Source organism: Alternaria triticimaculans (genome assembly GCF_023758025.1).
Source record: "Alternaria triticimaculans strain BMP 0046 chromosome Unknown scaffold_3, whole genome shotgun sequence".
In the NCBI taxonomy this organism is placed as follows: domain Eukaryota; kingdom Fungi; phylum Ascomycota; class Dothideomycetes; order Pleosporales; family Pleosporaceae; genus Alternaria; species Alternaria triticimaculans.
Window position 1 is genome coordinate 2490057 of NW_026055960.1, and position 20672 is coordinate 2510728.

The 20672-nt window shown below is 53.0% G+C and overlaps 9 protein-coding genes and 1 non-coding gene across 10 annotated transcripts; 3 read left to right on the forward strand and 7 right to left on the reverse strand.

Moving 5' to 3' along the window:
- Positions 1 to 201: 201 nt before the first annotated feature.
- On the reverse strand, positions 202 to 292 carry J4E78_003529. The gene has a single exon. It is a non-coding gene; the product is annotated as a tRNA-Arg (tRNA).
- Positions 293 to 753: 461 nt separating this feature from the next.
- On the reverse strand, positions 754 to 1962 carry J4E78_003530 (uncharacterized protein; the record flags this gene model as incomplete). Its single annotated transcript, XM_049364168.1, has 1 exon — positions 754 to 1962. One exon carries the CDS (start codon positions 1960 to 1962, stop codon positions 754 to 756), a length of 1209 nt encoding a protein of 402 aa, XP_049224833.1.
- A 500-nt stretch (positions 1963 to 2462) lies between these two features.
- On the reverse strand, positions 2463 to 3046 carry J4E78_003531 (uncharacterized protein; the record flags this gene model as incomplete). The annotated part of the gene is made up of 2 exons (XM_049364169.1): positions 2463 to 2581; positions 2644 to 3046. 2 exons carry the CDS (start codon positions 3044 to 3046, stop codon positions 2463 to 2465), a joined length of 522 nt encoding a protein of 173 aa, XP_049224834.1.
- A 1376-nt stretch (positions 3047 to 4422) lies between these two features.
- On the reverse strand, positions 4423 to 5379 carry J4E78_003532 (uncharacterized protein; the record flags this gene model as incomplete). Its single annotated transcript, XM_049364170.1, has 1 exon — positions 4423 to 5379. The coding sequence occupies one exon, from the start codon at positions 5377 to 5379 to the stop codon at positions 4423 to 4425; it is 957 nt and encodes a 318-aa protein (XP_049224835.1).
- A 1085-nt stretch (positions 5380 to 6464) lies between these two features.
- Positions 6465 to 7648, forward strand: J4E78_003533 (uncharacterized protein; the record flags this gene model as incomplete). The annotated part of the gene is made up of 3 exons (XM_049364171.1): positions 6465 to 6566; positions 6770 to 7447; positions 7499 to 7648. The coding sequence occupies 3 exons, from the start codon at positions 6465 to 6467 to the stop codon at positions 7646 to 7648; spliced, it is 930 nt and encodes a 309-aa protein (XP_049224836.1).
- Positions 7649 to 8749: 1101 nt separating this feature from the next.
- Positions 8750 to 10973, reverse strand: ASN2 (Asparagine synthetase; the record flags this gene model as incomplete). Its single annotated transcript, XM_049364172.1, has 9 exons — positions 8750 to 8792; positions 8845 to 10232; positions 10282 to 10430; positions 10483 to 10522; positions 10569 to 10595; positions 10654 to 10678; positions 10746 to 10762; positions 10814 to 10853; positions 10948 to 10973. 9 exons carry the CDS (start codon positions 10971 to 10973, stop codon positions 8750 to 8752), a joined length of 1755 nt encoding a protein of 584 aa, XP_049224837.1.
- Positions 10974 to 11724: 751 nt separating this feature from the next.
- J4E78_003535 (uncharacterized protein) lies at positions 11725 to 12881 on the reverse strand (the record flags this gene model as incomplete). The annotated part of the gene is made up of 6 exons (XM_049364173.1): positions 11725 to 12291; positions 12347 to 12462; positions 12523 to 12581; positions 12631 to 12653; positions 12722 to 12792; positions 12842 to 12881. The coding sequence occupies 6 exons, from the start codon at positions 12879 to 12881 to the stop codon at positions 11725 to 11727; spliced, it is 876 nt and encodes a 291-aa protein (XP_049224838.1).
- Positions 12882 to 13537: 656 nt separating this feature from the next.
- On the forward strand, positions 13538 to 14476 carry J4E78_003536 (uncharacterized protein; the record flags this gene model as incomplete). Its single annotated transcript, XM_049364174.1, has 1 exon — positions 13538 to 14476. The coding sequence occupies one exon, from the start codon at positions 13538 to 13540 to the stop codon at positions 14474 to 14476; it is 939 nt and encodes a 312-aa protein (XP_049224839.1).
- Positions 14477 to 17509: 3033 nt separating this feature from the next.
- Positions 17510 to 18517, reverse strand: DRE2 (electron carrier; the record flags this gene model as incomplete). The annotated part of the gene is made up of 2 exons (XM_049364175.1): positions 17510 to 17817; positions 17869 to 18517. 2 exons carry the CDS (start codon positions 18515 to 18517, stop codon positions 17510 to 17512), a joined length of 957 nt encoding a protein of 318 aa, XP_049224840.1.
- A 1146-nt stretch (positions 18518 to 19663) lies between these two features.
- Positions 19664 to 20250, forward strand: J4E78_003538 (uncharacterized protein; the record flags this gene model as incomplete). Its single annotated transcript, XM_049364176.1, has 2 exons — positions 19664 to 19896; positions 20016 to 20250. The coding sequence occupies 2 exons, from the start codon at positions 19664 to 19666 to the stop codon at positions 20248 to 20250; spliced, it is 468 nt and encodes a 155-aa protein (XP_049224841.1).
- Between the last annotated feature and the right edge of the window lie 422 nt (positions 20251 to 20672).

Consider the following 20672-nt stretch of genomic DNA (forward strand, 5'->3'; position numbering starts at 1 on the left):
AAATGAATACGCATGAATTACCTACAACTAAACCGATGTAAAGACTGGCCAGCGTGGTTTTGATGTTCGGTCCTCCCCCACCAAGCCTAAAAAAATGTCTGACAAACTTCATCAGCGCCGCTCCGCGTCCTCCGCACAACACTATCTCAACAAGCGCGACACAGATGAGTGAATGGATGGCAACAAAAGGGAAGCAAAAAGCATCTCGGGCGGGGCTCGAACCCGCAGCCTTTGGATTAACCATGGATACAGTTAGTAGAAGTCCAACGCGCTACCATTGCGCCACCGAGACCGTCAAGCGGAAATAGAGACTTCTGGGAATTTTCGAAAACTGTGCGTAGATATACCGTAGATTTTCCATGGATGTGATTGAGGAGGAGGATATGTGCTGCATGAGGGACTGACTGATTGAGGTTTGCATGTGAAAACGTTAAGGGTGCCACGTCACGGGCGCGAAGTGGGGGTGTGCAGACATGGTTCGTTTCTTTGTTTGACATCGGGTGTGGTGGGCTGAGCAACATCACTATGGGATCGAGACTGCGCTGCTATTGCTTGGGTGATTGATGTTGAGATTTTGTGCATACTTCTCGAAGGTTACTGCTTCACATGCTGCTGTCCTGCGAAGTTGCGACCCCTCAACGCGGTGTGCAACAGCTCATTCGCAGTTAACCCTGCGCACGTGTTAGGTATCTTCTTGTATTCGTCCCATCCATCGCAGATTCATGGCTAGAGCAAAGATAGAAACAGCTGATATCAAAGCCCTTCGATCTTCTCAATCATCTCCAACATAACCTCATCCGTCAATTCCCCCACCTCTCCATGACCACTCTTACTCCGCTCCAACACTTGCCTTAGCTGCAGACGATTCGACTCCCAGCTGATCCACGCAGCAGCCTGGAGAAAACAATCTGTGACGTCGTCCAGCTTCTTGAGCGCAGAGCCTGCGACTGCTGCAGCTGGAAGCCCGTCGTCTGATTCATCGTTGGCTTTCTTACGTCGTTTGGATGTTGAGATCGATAGGAGCGCTTGGCGGGTGTTTTCTGCATCTGGTGCGAAACTGAAGGTTATGCCCGGTACCGTGTCTTGTGTTACCGATGCCGTGGACGCGGGGGTTGCGGTGAGCCAGGAGCGGAGGAGAGCGATTTTGACCTTCTTTTCTGCTTTGGATCGACTCAGAGTCTTTTTGGGAGTCGCCGCTTCGTCTTCGTTGCTCTGGCCTGGTTTCATGACTTCTTCGTCTCCATCTGCAAGGCGTCCGGCAGCTCGGGTGAGCCAGTACTGTCCTACGCGTTTGGGATCTGCACTGAAGACTTCGTAGAGCTTTGCTGTAGTCGATTCTGACGCTCCCTTTTCTAGTCTTTGGGCGTATATGGTTTGAAGCACAGCCCATAGCATGCCTTCTAGAGTGTTGACCCGCAAAGTCCACTGTTGCACCGCGCTTCCACCGCCAGATCTCCACCTTTGCTTTTCGATCAAGATGATGTCTGGCGAGCCGGCTAGAATCTTGTTCTTGATCAAGCCATACGCTGTCTTGGACAAAGCATCCGCAGAATACATGTCCGATGCTTCGTCAGCACCCTCAGTACGTTGCTTTGTGGTCTTGCCCTTTCGTGGAGATTTCTTTTCGCTCTGTATCTCGTCCCCTGGGGCTTCCGTAAGGTTAATCTTCTCCCATCTCAAAACCTTCATGTCCGCATCTAGGCTATCTTTCAATGGGTAAGATACCTCCGCCTCGCAAAACGCCAGGTTCTTGATTCCCATGTCGATGCTCATAATGCGGAGCTTCTTGTTTGCAGCTCCAGATTTTGGCCATGTCGGTTGACTCTTGGAAAGATGAGATATTCCGATATCACGTCGGAACCGTTCCTGTAGTACTGCTTTTGTTCCTGAGGATGGTGCGCCGATGTGTACAAGTAGAGTTTGCAACGCCTTGGCTGTCACGGCGCGAGGTTTGGGTGCCATTGAAGCTATCGGCGCTGTTTTGTCGGGTTTATAGTAGTCTAAGATGCAGATTGATCGACGAAAAGAAGTGCTATTGACCTAGCCCGAGCGGAGAGAAGCGCCGGAGGCATTGTGAATCGCGGCACGTTGAAGGGACCATGTAAGAAGAGCAGTGGCAACTCAATGGATTGTAGTCATCTTATCAAACCTCAGCTTTGGTGTGCGAAGACGTGGTGGCGGATAAAGTTTTTGGGGTTGAGAGTTGACGAAAAGTCAAGGTAGACACGTCCCGACTTAGCGTGGAGCACGCACGTGATGCGGTCATTGACATCACAACCCTCGAGTTCAAATAGATAATTCATGTCAAAAGATGAAATCTCAGACGTACTTAAGTAATGTATCATTATCATGTTCTTTGCACGCATGCTATAGACGCTGCGTTAATCTCCATCCCAAGGCCTCTCGACGTCTCTTCACGCCCATACCAAACTTGGAAGTCACCATATACTTCTCTCCCTCGACTACCCTTCACAAATAAGATCGAAATCAGGAAAATCGGGATCAGGGCCAATGTTTGTACTCGCAACCGCACTATTGAAGTCCTTGACCTGTGCGTTCTTCTGCGCATCGTTGCACTTGTCTATCAAGTCTGTTAGCGATCCATCCCAAATTGTAGAAAGTAAGGGAAGAAGGATGACTTACTCTTCTGCTCATCACAGTCATTAACACTCAAACCCCCATCCTGCCTCTTCTTCCCCTTCTTCCCCCTACCTCCACCTCCTCCATTACTATTCGCAGTGTTGCTGCACCCTTGAAACTGATTATCGCAACTCCTCTGCGCCGCAGAATCGAAACTGGTGAATGTGTCCCCATCGACCTGGAACGGTCGCTCTTTGTCGCCTGAGTTTGTAATGGGTGATGCACGTGTTCCGCCGAGGTTGCCGTCAAAGGTCTGCAGATCGGATACTTGCCGTAGGAAGAGTGTGTGGCGAGGCACTAGTGACATCTCCCAATCCGAGGAGACTAGGGCGGGTTGTGGAGAGGCATGTGATAGGGCGGGGAGGGCAAGATGGATTAGAGCTAGGAGGGCTGTGGGAAGGAACATGGCTATTGAGTGGCTGGTAGTTTTTGGTAGTTGTTGGCACGTGTGAGTGAGGTAGACAGAGACGTTTGCCGGTGCTGAGGGATGCCGGGCGTGAATCGATACCGGTATGAAATGACTTTGCCGCGCGTGAAAGGTGCCGATATAGAAAGATGTGTCAGGCGTGAAAAGTGCCGGTATGTAAAGATTTGCCGCGCGTGAAAGTTACTGTCGTGCGTGAAAGCTATTGCCGTGCGTGAAAGCTCCTGCCGTGCGTGGAAGACGATGCCGGGCGTGAATCTTGCCCGTGCTGAAAGATGCCGGTATAGTAAGATTTTGCCGTGCGTGAAAGATGCCGGTGTAGTAAGATCTGACGGGCGTGAATCGTTGCTGGTGCTGAATATATGCCGTGCGTGAAAGACGAAAAGTGCCGTGCGTGAATCAACCTCGTGCGTAAAACCTCAACACCTCAATCGCCAATATCCTCCGAACGTATGTAGGCACAGCCTTTGAAAATAAACGATTCAATCGTACCAAACGAATGTAAATATCGCAATCTCTCCAGAGAGCAAAAGACGCAAATCCCCGTTCCAAACACCCACCCGGGGCCAACCGCATCTAAGTATAACCTACTGCCCCAACGCCAAACGCCTCCACATGGCGTGGAAGCGCCGAACATGCATTATCTCACGCCAAACGAGTTTGGGGCCCAGCGGTCACAAAGCTTGTTTGGGCAAGTCGACACGTTGGTTGCTTGCGACGGTGCTGAAACACGATCCTTGACTCGACCCCTGGCAACGCATAAACATGTGCACGCTGCACACGTAAGAAGGACGAGGCGGACAGAAGAACGGCCTTGTTCGAGTGTGAGGGAGAAAAGGAGAGCATGAAGATGGTGATGTAATAGAGGGAATCGGACAGTAGACACTTTTTGGCTATGCTGATTTCGATATTTCGCGCTATGGATTGGGGTATGACTATGCTAAAACAAACAAGAAAGGCAATGACGCTCTATTACAACTGACGTAAAACAGGTGTAACGATGCAAAGCGCAACGTACACAGACAGGATGATGGGGAGTGATCGGACGAAAGTGGTTGTGGTGCCTCTTCTTCAACGTGATGGTATACGTCTAAATCTACATTGTGCGCAGTCCTTGTGGGACTGACTGACCACGATGGTGACGGTATACACGAATCTAACATCGCGGAATCAGCGCCTGGAATGCAAACTCACAGAGAGGCCATTCGTGCATTATAGCCGCGATTGCAAATATATACATCCTCCGCCGTGCTGTCGTCTCTCAAAATCGCTTCTAGCTCAGACAAATTCCGCAGATAGTCGTTGGTATCGTAATGGGCCCTCATGGGCCTATGTACTTTGGTTGGGCTGCGCTTCGCCTAGAAGTTGGCAGCTGCGTTGGGGCGTCCTCCTGGGTTGTGGTACTGCTCCAGGTTCGACTGGAAGGGCGATGAACCGGTGCCGTTCTGAGGCTTGTCGCCGAGGGCTGAGCCAGTGCCGGCCATGAGGTCGTCGTCGTCTTCGTGGACACGTGCTTGGCGCTTCTTCATGCGCCAGAAGACGAGGGCGATGCCACCGAGGAGTAGGGCTCCACCAACGCCACCAACTACACCTCCGATAACTTTCTTGTTGGAGTCACTAATGCCACCGCCATTGTCGCTGTCACCTGCTTGTGCGGTGGGCGGGTCGGTGACGACGGCTTCACCGGTGGAGGAGACGGAAGTGCTGGTGCCTGTCGAAGTCGCTTTGGTTACTCTGCCATCGCTCAGGGTCGTGTCGAGAGTCGTGGTATACTCGAACACCGAGGTAGCGAAGAGAGCGGAAGTCCTGACAATCGCGGTCGTTCTTACGGAAGAGCTGCCATCTTCAGTGGCCGTCGGTGAGTTAGCGGCGCCGCCACCTCCACCAGTGCGACTCGTGCCCGCCGCGGTTGTTGAAGCGTCGTTGTTGTTGTTGCTGTTGTTGTTATTGTTATTGTTATTATTGCCGCCATCGGAAGTGGGTGCGGCAGCGGTAGTCGAAGGTGCGGGAGCGTCGGATGTGGGATCGTTCGACGGCGGTGGGTTGTTGGTGGTTGAGGGTTCTGGCTCGGGAGTCGCGGATGTTGCTGGAGGTGCGGCCGACGATGTGGCAGGTGGTGCGGCGGAGGACGCTGGAGGTGCTGCTGAGGATGGCGCGGGCGTGGCGGATGGTGATGAGCCGCCAGTGCCTTCGGCGTCTTGCCTCTTGCCCTGATGGAGGTACTGGTTGATACCGTCCATGTGTAGATCCTCGAGGGTAAAGGCCGACGATGCGACAGTCAAGACAAAAACGGAGAGCCAGGCCTTGGGCAACATGGTGGGCGGTTGTTGTTGGTAGCAGGAGGACTGGTAGCGTTTTTACGATGGAGCTGACTGACGCGCGTTTCACGAACAGCCAAGGTTATATTAAGGGCGATAGAGGTGAATCTCGTCGCCTATGAGCTATGTGGATGGATCAAACGAGTGAACGGGTAGAGGCAAGAGAATAGTGTAGCGAATGTTAGCCGGAAGCCAGTGAAGGTGCCGAGTTGAATGACAGGTGATCAAGAGGAGAAAGCCCAGGAGAGTTTAGGGTCGGCTTCACTCTTCCAAGACTGCGACACATGGTCACGTGATACCTAATTTTACACATCAGCCGCCGGGGCAGTCCAGACCCATCCACAGGGGCTCACCAGCACTGGCCATACAAAACGGTGGTCAGTCACAGTCATTGAGTCAATCTTGCTTCGAAGGTTTTGCATAACCAACCAACAGCATTCGTTCTATTGTGGTGTGTCGCGTGGCTGTACCTAGGTACGCATAACGAAGGTTTTCTGTCCTCGTTCCGTATCTGGCCATCGTATACTGTACCACGGTACTTCAACGCGCCCCCAAACGCACTGCATCAGTTGTTGAAGTACAGACGTTGTTTATAAAAAGCGCCCGGGACCTTTCACTGCCCTGCATATGCGCCTGGAAGGCTTGACAGCTCGAACAAAAATTCTGTCCCTCAACAGAAACACCAGGGAGATTTGCACACAGATGACCCGAGAGACTAGTAGTCTTTTACTGCCCTACTAGCCCACCTCTGCTTTTTTAGTTCGACGTCCCGCTGCATTGCTCGACGCGCATCGTACCTTAGCAAAACCTCCCTTCCCATTCGTCCAACCCGCCAATCTTTACAACTTTTGCTGCTTCTAAATCCGTTTCTGCAGCGGCCCCATTTCGCGGCTCCCTCGGCTGGACAGGCTAGTTACGGCAATCTCTCCGTCTTGGACGTGCGTCATCAAGCCCTGCGATTTCTTTGCATGCCCTTGTACGGAGTAACAGAAGCAAGAAATCATTATTACCTGTAGCCGCACGCGCTGTGTGGGCTACACCCTTACCCGTCCAACCCCCGTTGTTCATCACGCAACGCAACCATGCTCGCAGCTGTCATGTCGCACAGCGTGTCGCTGACAACTCACGAGGCGCTTTCCGGTGTCTTCGGCTCAATCTCGCTGGCTTCGTGGATCTTTCTGTTGGTGAGTAAACAACTTGATACGACGACGCTGTTGTTCTTCATTTCCTATGCTTTCGCGGACGTACAGGGACCTTGACACGTCGTCCTGCAATGTTCATGTATCTCTGATACCACCTGCGCTATTCATAGAACCGCGACTGGAGCTGCAGCACGCGACATCACCTGGGCATACATCACCAAATCGCATCCTAACACACCGCGCAGGTCCCGCAACTAATCGAAAACTACAAGTCATCCTCCGCTGATGGCATCTCCCTCGCCTTCCTCGTCGTCTGGTTCGTCGGCGACATAACCAACCTTGCCGGCGCCCTCTGGGCAGGCCTCGTCCCCACCGTCATCGCCCTCGCAATCTACTTCTGCTTCGCAGACCTCGTCCTCATCTCGCAATGCGTCTACTACAACATGAAGAACTCGCGCCGCGGGGAGCGCAAAACCTCCGTGCAGTCTACAAACAGCGTTGAGGCGCCCCTGCTGGGCAGACGCGATAGCAGCAACGTCGGTCTGCCGGGAAGCCACAGGCGCGATTCTGCAGCTAGTCGCAGGCGGCGCGCGAGTTCGCTACCTACGATTCCGGATGTGGGCGATGGCGCGAGCGAGTGGGTTAAGAATGCGCTTAGCATCGTGGGTGTCTGTGTCGTTGGTGCTGCAGGCTGGGCTATCGCGTGGAAGACTGGTGTGTGGGTTCCGCAGCCTCAGCATAATACGGAGGACACCACGGACAACCCTGTTGGTGCCATGATCTTGGGATACGCGAGCGCCGTGGCTTATCTTGGAGCGCGCATTCCTCAGATCATTAAGAACCAGAGGGAGAAGTCCTGCGAGGGCTTGTCGCTGCTGTTCTTCATGTTGAGTCTTTTGGGCAATGCTACGTATGGTGCAGGGGTAAGTCACATCCACACTTTGCTGGAAGTCACGGCGACTAACATCTGCCAGATTATCTTCCACTCGCAGGAGAAAGAGTACATACTCACGAACCTCCCCTGGCTCATCGGCTCCCTCGGCACAATGGTCGAGGACATAACCATCTTTATCCAATTCCGCGTGTTCGGCAACGGCGAGGCATCTTCAGCCCTCGAGGCGTGATGCGCTCAGCTGTGTTTATAAAAATGATCTGTATTGGATACGTCTGGCGTTTTGATATCTACCGCAGAGCGACGATATGATCTGCTCCAAAAGTTTGTGTGTATGTATTTGTATCACTGGTCTACGATACCCAGTCGAAAAAAAGATGAACCTATGTTTGGGCGCCGGCGGCGAGGTAATGTTGTATTATGAGAATAGATTTGGCATATCAATCTTGAAACTTGACATCAAGCTGCCCTAGTGCGCACCCACCCTGTTCGTGGTCCTCGAAAGCGACTTGTATCTGTGAAGCACCTGGAGATACACGTCGTTTACTTATGATCAGCCTACAACTCATTTGCGTAAGAAGCGCAGTACGATACGACTCAAAGAATCGCAGAAATTGTCTACGCAGCCAAATCGCAAGCGCCATGTCCCCATCTGAGTCCAATCGTTCCCTCAGCCCTATCGGCCAAATGTACAGGAACGATTATTTGCGAGCAGTCGACATCTGGAAGTCTAGCTCTCGCGACGAGGCCTACATCATTGTAGGGATCTTCTTGCTGACCCAGCCGTTGGCAAATGGCACCAAGATGGCTTCCATCTTCTCCTTGGCAACTCAGACGATTGTATGTACACACCTTTACCTTGATTACACTTTGTTCTAACTTGATTCAAGGTCACGTTGAACATGCGCAGCGCGCGCGGGATCTTTACGATGAGATGCCCAAGGAAACTCTTCGAATAGACCCGAATAAGGATGTCGCAGGACTCACTCAATACCTGGAGATGGCCGAAGTAATGCTGGCGCAGCCTCTATTGAAACCTATGGCTTGATAGAAGGAGTTGCATGCATGACAGAAGTATTGATAACCCACCTGTTTGGCGTCTACTTGTGCCACATCGTGAGATAGCTACTTCTTCGTCAACATATGCATCGTGCTCTGCGATCATCAATTTCACGCAACATGGTGCATTACTGTGCTAAAGACCGAACCCTTTGACAGATTTCCCGTGGGGTATATCTCCCCTTAAGCAGTCTATAAGCGCCATAAGAGACCTGAGAATGAGATCCATAGATTCTACCGTACCAGCCTTGCCCACTCATACCGAAAGAATAATCTACTTAGCATGAGCGTATTTCTGCTCGTGAACGCCAATGGCACTATATCATATTAGTTTTTCGTCGTGATCGTACTTCAAAAGGGAAGACTTACCGTCCAGAAGGATCCGTCTGGTTGCTCCAGGTAGGCGTCCATCGCATGACGGTGTCGGCACAGTAGCTGGGGAAGTGCTCGTCGAACATGCACCTGTACCAGTACGCCTCCTTGGTATCCGGGATGTCGTTGCCCCACTCCGGCTTCGGGTTCTTCATCATATCATCGGTAACGTGGAGCTCAGCGGTGTCCTTGAGCGCGTCAATCCATCCGTAGCCTACACCATCAGAGAACTGCTCCTTCTGTCTCCAGAGGATCTTCTCAGGGAGGTAGGGCTGGGTCTCTGGTTCGTCGGTGGTATCGAATGCCTTGCGCAGAATGTACTTCTCGATGCGGCCGGCTTCACGGTCGATGAGCTTGTCGGCGGGATCAATGTTCATCGCGGTGTTGAGGAAGTCCTTGTCCAGGAAAGGCACACGCGCCTCGACACCCCATGCGGATGTTGACTTGTTGGCGCGAAGGCAGTCGGCAAGATGGAGGTTCTTGACGCGGCGAATGCATTCTTGGTGGAAAGCGGCCTTGTCGGGCGCGTTGTGGAAGTAGAGGTATCCACCGAAGATCTCGTCGCTTCCTTCTCCTGAGAGCACCATCTTGACTCCCATAGCCTTGATCTTTCTGCTCAACAAGAACATGGGTGTTGAGGCGCGGATAGTTGTTACGTCGAAGGTCTCGAGGTGGAAGATGACATCTGTGAGTGCGTTGAGGCCGTCCTCAATGGTGAAGGTAAAGGTGTGGTGCTTGGTTCCGAGGAAGTTGGCTACCTCCTGCGCAGCGATGGCATCGGGTGCGTTGGGCAGACCAATTGAGAAGGAGTTGAGTTGTCCCAAAAGGAGATCTGTCTGAAGCTCGTTGGAGTCGTCGATACCAACGAGTTGGTTCTGCTGCTCGCTGGCGTTGCCCGAAGACGCTGCAGCTTTCTTCCTTGTGAGCTCGTTCAAGCGCAGAGTTTCCCGCTGCGCAATTGAAGCGACCAGACTCGAATCAAGACCACCAGACAATAGTACACCAAAGGGAACTTCCGCCATCATGCGTTTCCGCACTGATCGCTCAAACGATGCCCTCAATTCCTTGTAGTTTACGGGTTGTGTAGGGATGTTCTCGGGCTCGACCAGCCACTTGGGGTCGTAGTATCGCGTGAGCGAATCCGTCTTCGAATCGTAGACGTGGCCGGGAGGGAAGGAGATGATGTTGTCGCAGACGGGATGTAAGCACTTCAGCTCGGAAGCGAAAAAAACCGCGCCTGGTGCTGTGCTGGATCGGCCCATGTAGAAGGTGGTGATACCGATCGGGTCGCGTGCTGCGATGACACGATCTTGAGCCTTGTCGTGAAGGACCCAAGAGAACATGCCGTCGAGTTTCCGGGGAGCATCGATGTCATGTTCGAGATACTGCCATGCGTCAGCCTCTATCCTATAGAAGAAGTGTGCCCAATATTACCAGAGGAATGATAACCTCGCAATCTGAGTGTGTCTTGAAGTTGTACGGGTTCTTGAGGGACTTGCGGAGGATTCGGTGGTTGTAGATCTCGCCGTTGACGGCCAGGGAAACGGTTCCCTCATCGTTGACGAGTGGCTGAGCGCCAGATTCTGACCCGTGTGAGCTTCCGCCAAAAGTAATATTCGGCCTGTGATTTCTTACCGACACCGACAATACTCAAGCGCTCGTGAACCAGGACTGTCTGTCTTTAGTACTGTGTGAGACTGAGTGCTCTCAGAGTTACTCACTGGTGTTGTTCGCAACATGGTTACCAGCTGTACAGTGTCAATTATCGTAATTGTTGGCGCATAAAGCGTCATAAAAGATGCTTACACCAATCTGGACCTCGATGGCTGATCTATTAGTCAGTATGGAGGTTCTCGTGGTGTAGTCGCTGAATGGAGGGGTTTCGAGGAATCACGCACCGAACGGCCTTTCCCATCTACAATTCGTTAGTGTATGCTCATACGCAGTGGATACAGTCGAAACTTACCTTCAGGGCTGTTGGTTTAAAGGTCTGCACATCGGGGTGCCTTTTTGGAGGGTCAGTATTTAATCAACATAATCGCAACACGTCTGAACGAGAGCCAATTCGACATTATCGAGCGCGCAAGAGGTGTGACTTACTTATGGCACGCGAATATGCCACACATCTTGTCTGCTGGAGTTGATTTGGGGTGAGATTATAGGGTTTTGTCGGAGTCAAAGAGAAGGCGCGTGTTTTATCTTGTCTTGGCCTGGAAATTTACCAGTCATCACTCGCAGCTATCGCTCGCCCGCGGCGACTTCGGGCATGCTCCGACCCGCTTTTGACTGTGCGTTCTGACCACGGGATTGGCACTATCTACCGTCTCGCAACTGCAGGCATGTGACGTTGGGAACCGTCACTCCACAAGTTTGCTCGCACTTTGTGCTGCTCAAATCCCAACCCCACAACTGCGATGACGGAGATGTCGCATCTTGCTATTGGCTCGTGCGCTTGCGAACATCGCCGCGACTAGACACCCACCTCTCACGCGACACGGTCAAGGCACAAGCTAATACAGATATACGTAGACATTATTTTTGTTAAACAATTTCGCAACTTTGCAACTCCGAATTATGTAGCTGTTGATACATGGACGCTTGCACACAAATGTGGTCATGCCTCCCTAGCAGCTGCCACTTCGTATGTGTAACCAACAAACAGCCCCAGTTCCATCCAAGCAAGAAATACCCACATGAAAGAGAAAAGCACCTGCCCATCCTGTCGTCCTGCGCCCTACTACCACCCTATCCCTTCGTCTCCGTGTGTTGAAAGATGTCGCCCAACTTCGCGCCGTCTCCGCACAAGGTAGATCCGGGGTCGCGGTTGGCGCACGGTGCTTCACTGGCTTTCCGGTGCCAGGTATGGTGGGAGGACGCTCAGAAGAGGAAATAAGCAATCAGGAAGCTGATAAGGCATAGAAGGGCGGTGATCTGAACAGACACGCCGCCAGCGGGGGCTTGCCGTGTGTCCATGGAGGTCGAAACTCCTTGCTTCGAGTCTTGGGCGGATCCTGTCTTTCGCTGGCGAAGACCAGTGGCCTCGCTGACCTGCTGTGTCAACCGCGCAATCTGGGCCTTGGCTTCGGCAAGCTGGGCCTCCACGTCGCTTGAAGATGGCATGGCACTAGCGACAGTTCCAGCAGCAGAGCTGAAGCTCGACCCCATATTACCACTCGATGCGGGGTTGTAGGTCTCGTTCCTGATCTCGCCCAAGTCTTTGCTTCCTGATGGGCGCTCCGAGGGAACAGAGACAGGCCCAGAAGCGTCCGATACGCCGCGCTGAGGAGTCACAGCTTCGGGTGACGGAGAGGAAAGCATCGAATCGCGGCTAACGCCGTTGGTTCTCGCAGGAGTTGCGCTGGAGGCATCGTCGGGTGCGAGGAACAGGACTCTGATCTTCTTCTCTTGGATGGAAGACTTGGCGGTCTGCTCGATGTGCGACCACTACAAGTAACTATTAGCACACATACAATCCTAATATCCCAATACTATGACGTACCAAAGACCCAACGTTGGTGAACTCCTTGTCGGCGGTGACGAGGACAGATTGCACGAGGAACTTGTCGCGGCACTTCGCATCTGGCGGTGGGTCTTCCTTCATGGCTTGGAGGAGAACTGGGCGCATACGTTAGTTTGCCGCAGACCTGTGGGTGCGCGCATAGAGGGCATGCATACTCTGAACTTCGACATCTTTCCCAGGCTCGATGCGTCCGCTGTTCGGCCTCACACAGTATCTAGACCCGTCATCAGTGGTTGTGGGGAGAGGTATCGCGGGCGTCGTACTGCTTGGGAGCCGTTGTTTTCACCTTGATTGTGTCAGCTGCATGTCCAAATTGCACATGACCGCGCAGAGATCCACGAGAAGCGTGCTTACCTTGAAAGCAATGGGGTCAGAGTGCGGGTTCTTCAAGCGGAGGGTCTGCGACACCTCGTGCTGGAAGGGTCCTAGCCATCTCAGTATGTTTGTCGGCTCAATGCCATGGACGAAGCTTACGCTTGAAACCAAGCTCTACGGGGTCGAGCTCGACGGACATGGCGGGCGCGTGTGGGTTGCGGGTATGGGGTGGTGGTCGTGTCTTCCAGGGTTGGTAATCGGATCCGCGGTTACGGGGTACCTAGGCAGGGTCGCGACGAACCTCGGGAACCAGGGGCAGAGAGACGGGCGCGTATAATGTATTGAGAAGCTGAGTAATCTGGAGATGGGGTGCGCAAACGGGGTGGGTATCGCAGCGGGTGTGGATTGGGGTGGGTGCGGATAGTAGGGAGAGGAAGGCAGATGGTAAGGACAAGTTGCTATGACGTGCAGCGACGCCTCTTGATTCTCGATCGCGAGCTGCCTCTAGTGCCCACCCACGTAGACACTCCCAAGGCGACGACAACCATCACTCCTCTCGCTGAAATAGGCTGCAGTGACAGACGTATTCCACAAACATATTCATAGTGAAGATCACTGTACCAAGACAACCATCCGAGGATCTCACGCGCCTCATCCACGGTCCACCTTCTCTGTGGTTCCACCGCTACCGCCTTACACCCACATCCCACGTATAAAGCTAGACTCCTCCACTACACTCACTTATCACTTTGATCCACTACTAAACTACAACCTGCGCGATCCAAACGCCCAGATCCATCACCAAATAACCCACAACTTCCCACATACACGACCGTCACCACCGCCACATTCACCATGGCCGGAGATCTAGATACCCTCATCGACATGGGCTTCCCCCGCGAACGCGCAGAGCTCGCCGTCAAAGCCACCGGCGGCCTCCAGTCTGCCATCGATTGGCTCGAGACCAACCAGGACAAGTCTGTCGACGAGATCAAGCAAGAGCAAGCCACCGCCGCCGCCAACGCCTCAGACGAGCCACCTGCCCTCCAGCCCGGCGAAGAAGCCAAGTCGCTCGTCTGCGATGAGTGCGGCAAGAGATTCCGCTCCGTCAACCAAGCCCAGTTCCACGGCGAGAAGACCGGCCACGAGCAGTTCTCAGAGTCCACCGAGGAGATCGCGCCCCTCACCGAAGAACAAAAGGCCCAGCGCCTCCAAGAACTACGCGAGAAGCTCGCCGCCAAGCGCGCCACGCAGTCCGAACAAGATAAAGAAGACCACAAGAGGAACGAGCAGATCCGCATGAAGGCCACAAAGGAGTCGCAAGATCTCCGCGAAGAGCTACAAAAGAAGGAACGCTTAAAGGAAGCCGCCGCCAAGCGCGCAGAGAAGAAGGCAGACGAAGACGCAAGGAAACGCGTCCTAGCCAAGCTCGAAGCCGACAAGCAGGAGCGCAAGCGTAAAGCTGAGATTGAAAAGGCGAAGCGCGCCGGTCAGGCTCCTCCTCCCGCCCCTGTACAGGCGCCTCTCGCGACTTCCTCCGGTCCTACTACCAGCAAGCCTGCGAGCGCGTACACCGAGGCGCGTCTGGCGCTGCAGACACCTAGTGGAAGAGTCATGAAGAACTTCCCGGTTGAGACTACGCTGTTCGAGGTTGCGCATGCGCTGGAGCAGGATGGCATGACTGTCTCGACTTTCACGACCAACTTCCCCAAGAAGATATACGACCGAAGTGACTTCGGCATGACGCTCAAGGAGGCGGGTATGGTGCCCAGCGCGGCTTTGATTGTCGGATAGAAGCCGAGGCTTTTTGAGGAATGTAGCTGCTTTTGAGGATGCATGGGGTGGCGTTGAAGTGGTGCAGGTGGTAGATACCCACAGAGGGATGCTTATGGGAGCGTTGAGTATGTATCGGTGGCAGTAAGCCAGACCGCAGATGAAGTCACGATGAATGAACCACGAGTTATAGGAACTACAGACGCAAATATGTTGATATGTTCCAACGCCTACTAATGCTCGTCCAAACCCCATACCCGTTCCCCGTGTATACAGCACCTCAATCATACTCATCAATATCGTACCTCCCCGCTTCCCTCTGCGTACTACACCACTCTTCACTCGCCAACCCACCCTCCTTCCTCCTCACCAACGCCTCCGCATCCTTACACCAATCGCACGCAAAATCACACTCTGGCGTCTCCTCATCCGCAAAATATTTAGCAATGAGCTTATGCCGACATTTACTTGTGGTCTCACAGTAACCCACCAGTGCCTCTAAACTCTTCGCTCGATGCGTCATCTGCTGCTGTTGAGCCTGCAATCCCGCTCCTGCTTTAGGCTGACGAGCAATATCCCTCGACAGCGAATGCGCAGCTCGATCGCGATCTTCGCGGCCGTAGTATAAGATGCAAACAGATGCTTTGCCGTCTCGACCTGCGCGACCGGCTTCTTGGTAGAACCCTTCGAAGGATTTGGGGATCTGCCAGTGCACCACGAAACGTACGTTTTCTTTGTCGATGCCCATGCCGAAGGCTGTTGTTGCGACTACGACGTCGTACCCGGCTTTGTTGGCTACCCAGCCTGATAGCGCGTCTGCGCGGTCTGAGACGGAGAGGCCAGCGTGGTATGGCTTCGCGCCTATGCCATCTGAGCGGAGGCGTGCGGCGAGGGACTCGCAGTCTTTGCGGAATAGCGTGTAGATGATACCTGGGACGTTGTCTGAGCGCTGGTTCTGGGATGCTAGTTGAGAGGCGCGCTCAGGATTTGCAGCACGACGGGCGTGGATGGATTTGAGAAACTTGATGAAGTCGTCGTAGTGGTCTTCTGCGTCGGATTTAAAACGCACTTCGTAGTGGAGGTTTGGTCTGCTGGTGCTCATGCGGAACATCTTCAGCTTCTTCGGGTCCAAGGCGAGCGTGGTGATGATGTCGTCTCTTACACGCGCTGTTGCAGTGGCTGTCAGACATATGACCGGTACGTCAGGAAACTCCTTCTTGAAGAATGACAGTTGCTGGAACGAAGGGCGGAAGTCGTGTCCCCATTCGCTGACACAATGGGCTTCATCGACAGCGATGCGAGCCAGTTCTCCTTGAGAGTGGATGACTCGAAGGATCTTGCGGAAGTTGTCGCCCTGACAGAACTCTGGTGTTACGTAGAGCAGGCGAGTCAGGGGATGCCCACATTGGAGGTCAGCTATGATCCTCTTTTTGTCTACCTGTGGTGTGGTGCTGTTGATCGTCTCGACTCTGATGTTGGCATTGCGCAGAGAGGCGACTTGGTTGTTCTGGTGACTAGTGAGCTTTCATTTTGAGGAAGAGGTAGTGTGGAACAGACCATCAGTGCCAGCAATGGAGATATCACAATAGTGACTAGCAAGATTAGCGGCGATGGCAGCTCTACTTTGATTTGAACATACTGCCAAAGTCGACCACTGCCGGGAGCTGATAGCATAAACTCTTTCCAAAAGAGGTCGCTGCTTGTAGGAAGACATCTTCACCCTCCAGCGTAGCTGTGACGACTTCACGTTGTAATGGGCTGCGGAGGACGTCAGTGAATGCAACGAATGATGAGCAGAATGACATACCGAAAGCTTGCCTTCTTGAAAACCTTCCTCAGCGTAAAATCGAGATTCGAGTACGGTCGTTTCCTTTTGGCAGGCATGACTCGTGATGTGAAGAACGGAGAAACGAACGAATGGAAGGGTCGAAGAATTGGATTGAAACTTTTCACCGCCCGTATGGTTGTAGCAGCGTCTTTACTGAAAGGCGAAGGCCCATGTTGGTCCTGCCAACTGAAAGTGACAGTACAAGAGATTTGGGAAGTTGCGTGTTAGCTGCAAGCAAGAACGGGACGCGTCGCGCACGTGGAGGTCAACCGCGCTAGCACGTGAGGCCCCACCTGGGCACAGAAAGATTCCGTTGACTCCAGCGACTACCTCCTCCACCATTTGTCGACTGTAGAACCTTTTGCTGCGAATGCCAAGGTAGCCGTTTCGCAAAATGGACAAGATGTCTGTATAACCCGCCCACCACTGGCGCGTCGCAAATACCCGTCTTCACGTCTAAATGCTCTCACCATCAGCATCATGTCTGAGCCAATCTCTCCAGCGCAACCTCCACCTGGCTTCGTAATCAAAGACTTCTCCACTTTCTCACCGAAAACTCGTCTCTCCATCGCCGACAAAGTAGCCAAACTTGAAAGAAAAGTCTTCCCCGCAATCGAGCATTTCAACTACGACGTAGAACTCAAGAAAAAGAACACGGGACTACTCTTGATCTTCAAAGAAGACGACGCCGACAAGCTAATCGGATACCTCGTCTACCAGCGAATGAAGAGGTTGGCTTGGCTGCATAAACTCTGTGTCATCGAGCAAGAAAGAGGGAGGGGGTTTGGTAGAGCTTTGATACATTGCTTTCGTCATCAAATGGAGAAGGGGGGCTGTAGTACGGTCTTTTTGTGGGTGGATGAGAGTCGTGCTCCTGCTAGAGCGCTGTATACGTCGTGTGGCTTTCAGCAGTCGGAATGCCGGCCTGATTACTATGGACCTGGACGAACGGCCTTGAAGCTTGAGTTGTCACTCCAAGAAACCTGAATGTGGAGTAGAAGAAACTGTCTCTAGTTCAGTTAGTAGCGAACGTACACACCGTTAGCGAGTTGAATAGGATGATCAAGTGTTTCTTTAAGAACAGGACATCAATGTCCTTTCACTCATTCCGTCATTTTCTCATCTAAAATTCCAGAAAAAGCTATGTAGCAACGTTATCTATCCCAGGCTGTCGAAGCCCCTACTCCATACGCCATACCATGCAATAGTCGTTCTGTCACCGGCTCCTACAACTGAATATCGTTGTTCAGCAGCCGTACCTCCTCACCAGGCTTGAACGCTGGTAGACCAATGTACGGGCATCCGTCACACCTGAACGCATCGCCCAGTGCGCAGTTCCCGCAACTGCCAACCTTTCCTTGTACTGTGAAGTCTACCTCGTCAAGGTCGTCGGCATCCAGCTTGAGCGAGTTCAATGCTTTATCGGCGGAGGTGCGCTTGGCGGCGTCTTCGGCTTCGAGTTTCTCCTTCATGCCGCAGGTGCAGTCTTTGCATGCGCGTCGTCGCTTGCCGGGCTTAGGTTGGCACTCGAGTGCTGGAATCATGTTAGTAGGGTCCCTTATGGTAGTAAGAGGACTTGACGTACGCTGGAGGACTGGACGAGCCATGTCTGCCTCTGTAATGAGGTCGTCTTCGTCAATTAGGTCATCATCTTCTCCCGTGATGATCGGGTCGTCAAGATCATCGCTGAAATCGACGAAGCCCACACCTGCGGCTGGCTTGACGGGCTCAGGCTGGTAGCGCTTGCGAAGGTTGAGCGGGACTGAACCATCCGGGTTGACAGTGCCATTTGCGCCATTTGTTCCGTTCGTTCCATTCGCGCCATTTGCCTTCTTGCCGAACTTCAGCGGTATCGACACCGGCTCCTCTTGTTCGGGCTTGGTCATGCCGTCGGCCGTCTCCGTGAGTCCTGCCAGGATAGCCTCTGTCTTCTCTGCGCCTTGGAAGGGGCCTGCCTGACTCTTAAGAACACCTCCCACTTTCAATGCGCTGACTACTTTGTTCATGACATCCCGTGCCAGCAACTTGTGACTTTCGCGCGTGGTACCGTCGGCATCGGCGAGGAGGAGAACAACATCGTATGTAGATGCGGGGAGATTGACCAGACCAGCGGCGATACGGTCAAGCATCTGCAGGTCGGTCGAGTTGCGATCGTGGATCTCGTAAACTTGGTCAAGTCGCTCTGGGTGCGCCGCAATCGACGGCGTACCGATCAGAAGGCATCGCGGGGCCATGGTGGGGTATCGTGGCGCTGTGTGTCGATGGAGGGGTAGATGGGTGTTGCAAAACCAAAGGGTATTGAGGTATGAACTCTGCGAACAGTGTGCAGAAGCGTGAGAGAAGAAAAGGCGTGTTTCAACGAAAGGCGCGTCCCGGGAAACTTTTCTGGTCTGCGGCCTCGGAGGCGGAGAAAGCGCTGCTGATGCAATCACTGAGAAATCCGCGGCGATTGGTCATTCCACCCTGGGCTGATTACGAGCTGACCGGAACACGTGATTCCGGATCAAGTGGGAGGCGGCATATGTGCGAGTGGATCCAGGGCGCATTAGCGTACGAGGACAAACATCTAGAATCTGGGGTAATCACCGTTGCGCTGAAGCCATGGCACGCAGGAGGCCGTTATAGACAAATCTTAGAGATTATGCTTCCTCGATAGCATCGTTGACCTGCAATTGACTCATAGACAAAGTTTGTGCATGGCTGTGGTGCTGCGTCTGGACGAATTGTCGCCCACGCGACACCGCCGGGGGGATTCAGGTACCAGTGACGTACCCTTCCCCTCGTTGCTTCCTCAAAAGCTCAGGGTCACCGAGATCCGACCGACAACAATGTGTGTCCAGTTACTGTATACAGGTAGAAGCTATGAGCACAACTGCAGTAGCTGGAGCTGGGCAGCTGAGGGCGAATCTTCTAGAGGCGCGTCGTTCCAGGGCCCATCTTGGTTGCGATATAAAGGCAGGAGCTCCTCCCAGCTTCCCCGCCTTCCAACGCCAGTCGCGTGAGATGCATTGCGCCTTCCTCTATCAAACCAGCCACCATCGTCTCGCTAACCTCGTCTTCACTAACACATTGCTGCCACTTGTCCACAGATCTGCAAGGTACGCATCTGGCCGCGTTGCTTCACGCAAGACGACGCCATCGGGTCAAAGCTCCCATCACGAGACCATGTACTGACCCGCTTGAGCTTCTTACAGTCACAGTAGCTCCGAGCCCGCCGTTGCAGGATACTTCAATCCATTCTGACTTACTTCCATCACATCACAAACAACCTCTAGTCAATCCATCGACTCAAGACATCAAACAGTAAGTGCTGCCTTTCATCTTGTCTACCGACGCTCTTGCCTTCTTTGCATTGAGTCTCTGAGGTCGATATGACCTCAATGGCTCCTCGGCATAAGACGGCAGGAGGCTCTGGAGCAACCCAAGCCTGTTCGTACATCGTACTGACATCTGAAGTGACTCGCTCTCACAAGTTCACTGATCGCGACCACGCCGGCATTGCTGATGGCACTGCCGAGCGTGAGACGCGACTTCCCAAATACTTCGCCAAGTCCGGCCATGCCGACACCGACCCGACCAAGACAAAGAAGGGTGGCAGCGGTAAGGGTAATTGGTGAGTACAGTCTATCTACTTCCCTACTATCCACTCCAGATACAGGCGCACCTCGCGAGACAGCTGTATCTTCATAAGTGGTTGTATCATAGAACCTATGACTGACAACATCGTTCCAGGGGCGCCGCTGGTGACGAGGTCGAAGATATCAGGCCCAATATGGCCTACGCCCGCCGTCGAAGTAATTCGTCCACCCACAACATGAAGGACTTCAAGACCAAGTTCGAGACGATCGAGACTGAGCCCGTCTTCGAAGAAGAGATTCACGGCCCTCTTGGCGAAGAGCTCGAGAAGCAGAGCACCACATCGACGGAGAACAGCATCGCTGAGGAGGAACACGACAAGAAGATGTAAGGGCTGAGCGTGGAGCCTACGGATAGTGGTATGGCTGCGTGTCGACTGGCTAGTCGGCATGTGGGAAGCCATCGCTTACCGCGAACAATTTGACAGAGCAGATATCGTCGTCTTTTCAGACTGATATGCTCACACATGTACCATGTTTCTCTGGAAAGTATTTCGTTCTCTAGTACGGCCATGCAAGTTCACACGGGCATGTATGGTCGGAAGTTGACCACATGGCGTTTTCTGACAACTGTAACGAGTATGATAAATGATAAATGATAAATGAAATGCAAAGCACTTGACTCTTTTGTTTGATGTGACTCGAGAAAGATGGCGCTCTCACCTGAATAGACAGTATGGTAGATTGCGAGCAGAATTGTGTGATGAATAGCAGATTCAAAGAATGACCAAGCGGTTGCAATGATTCCCTCGCG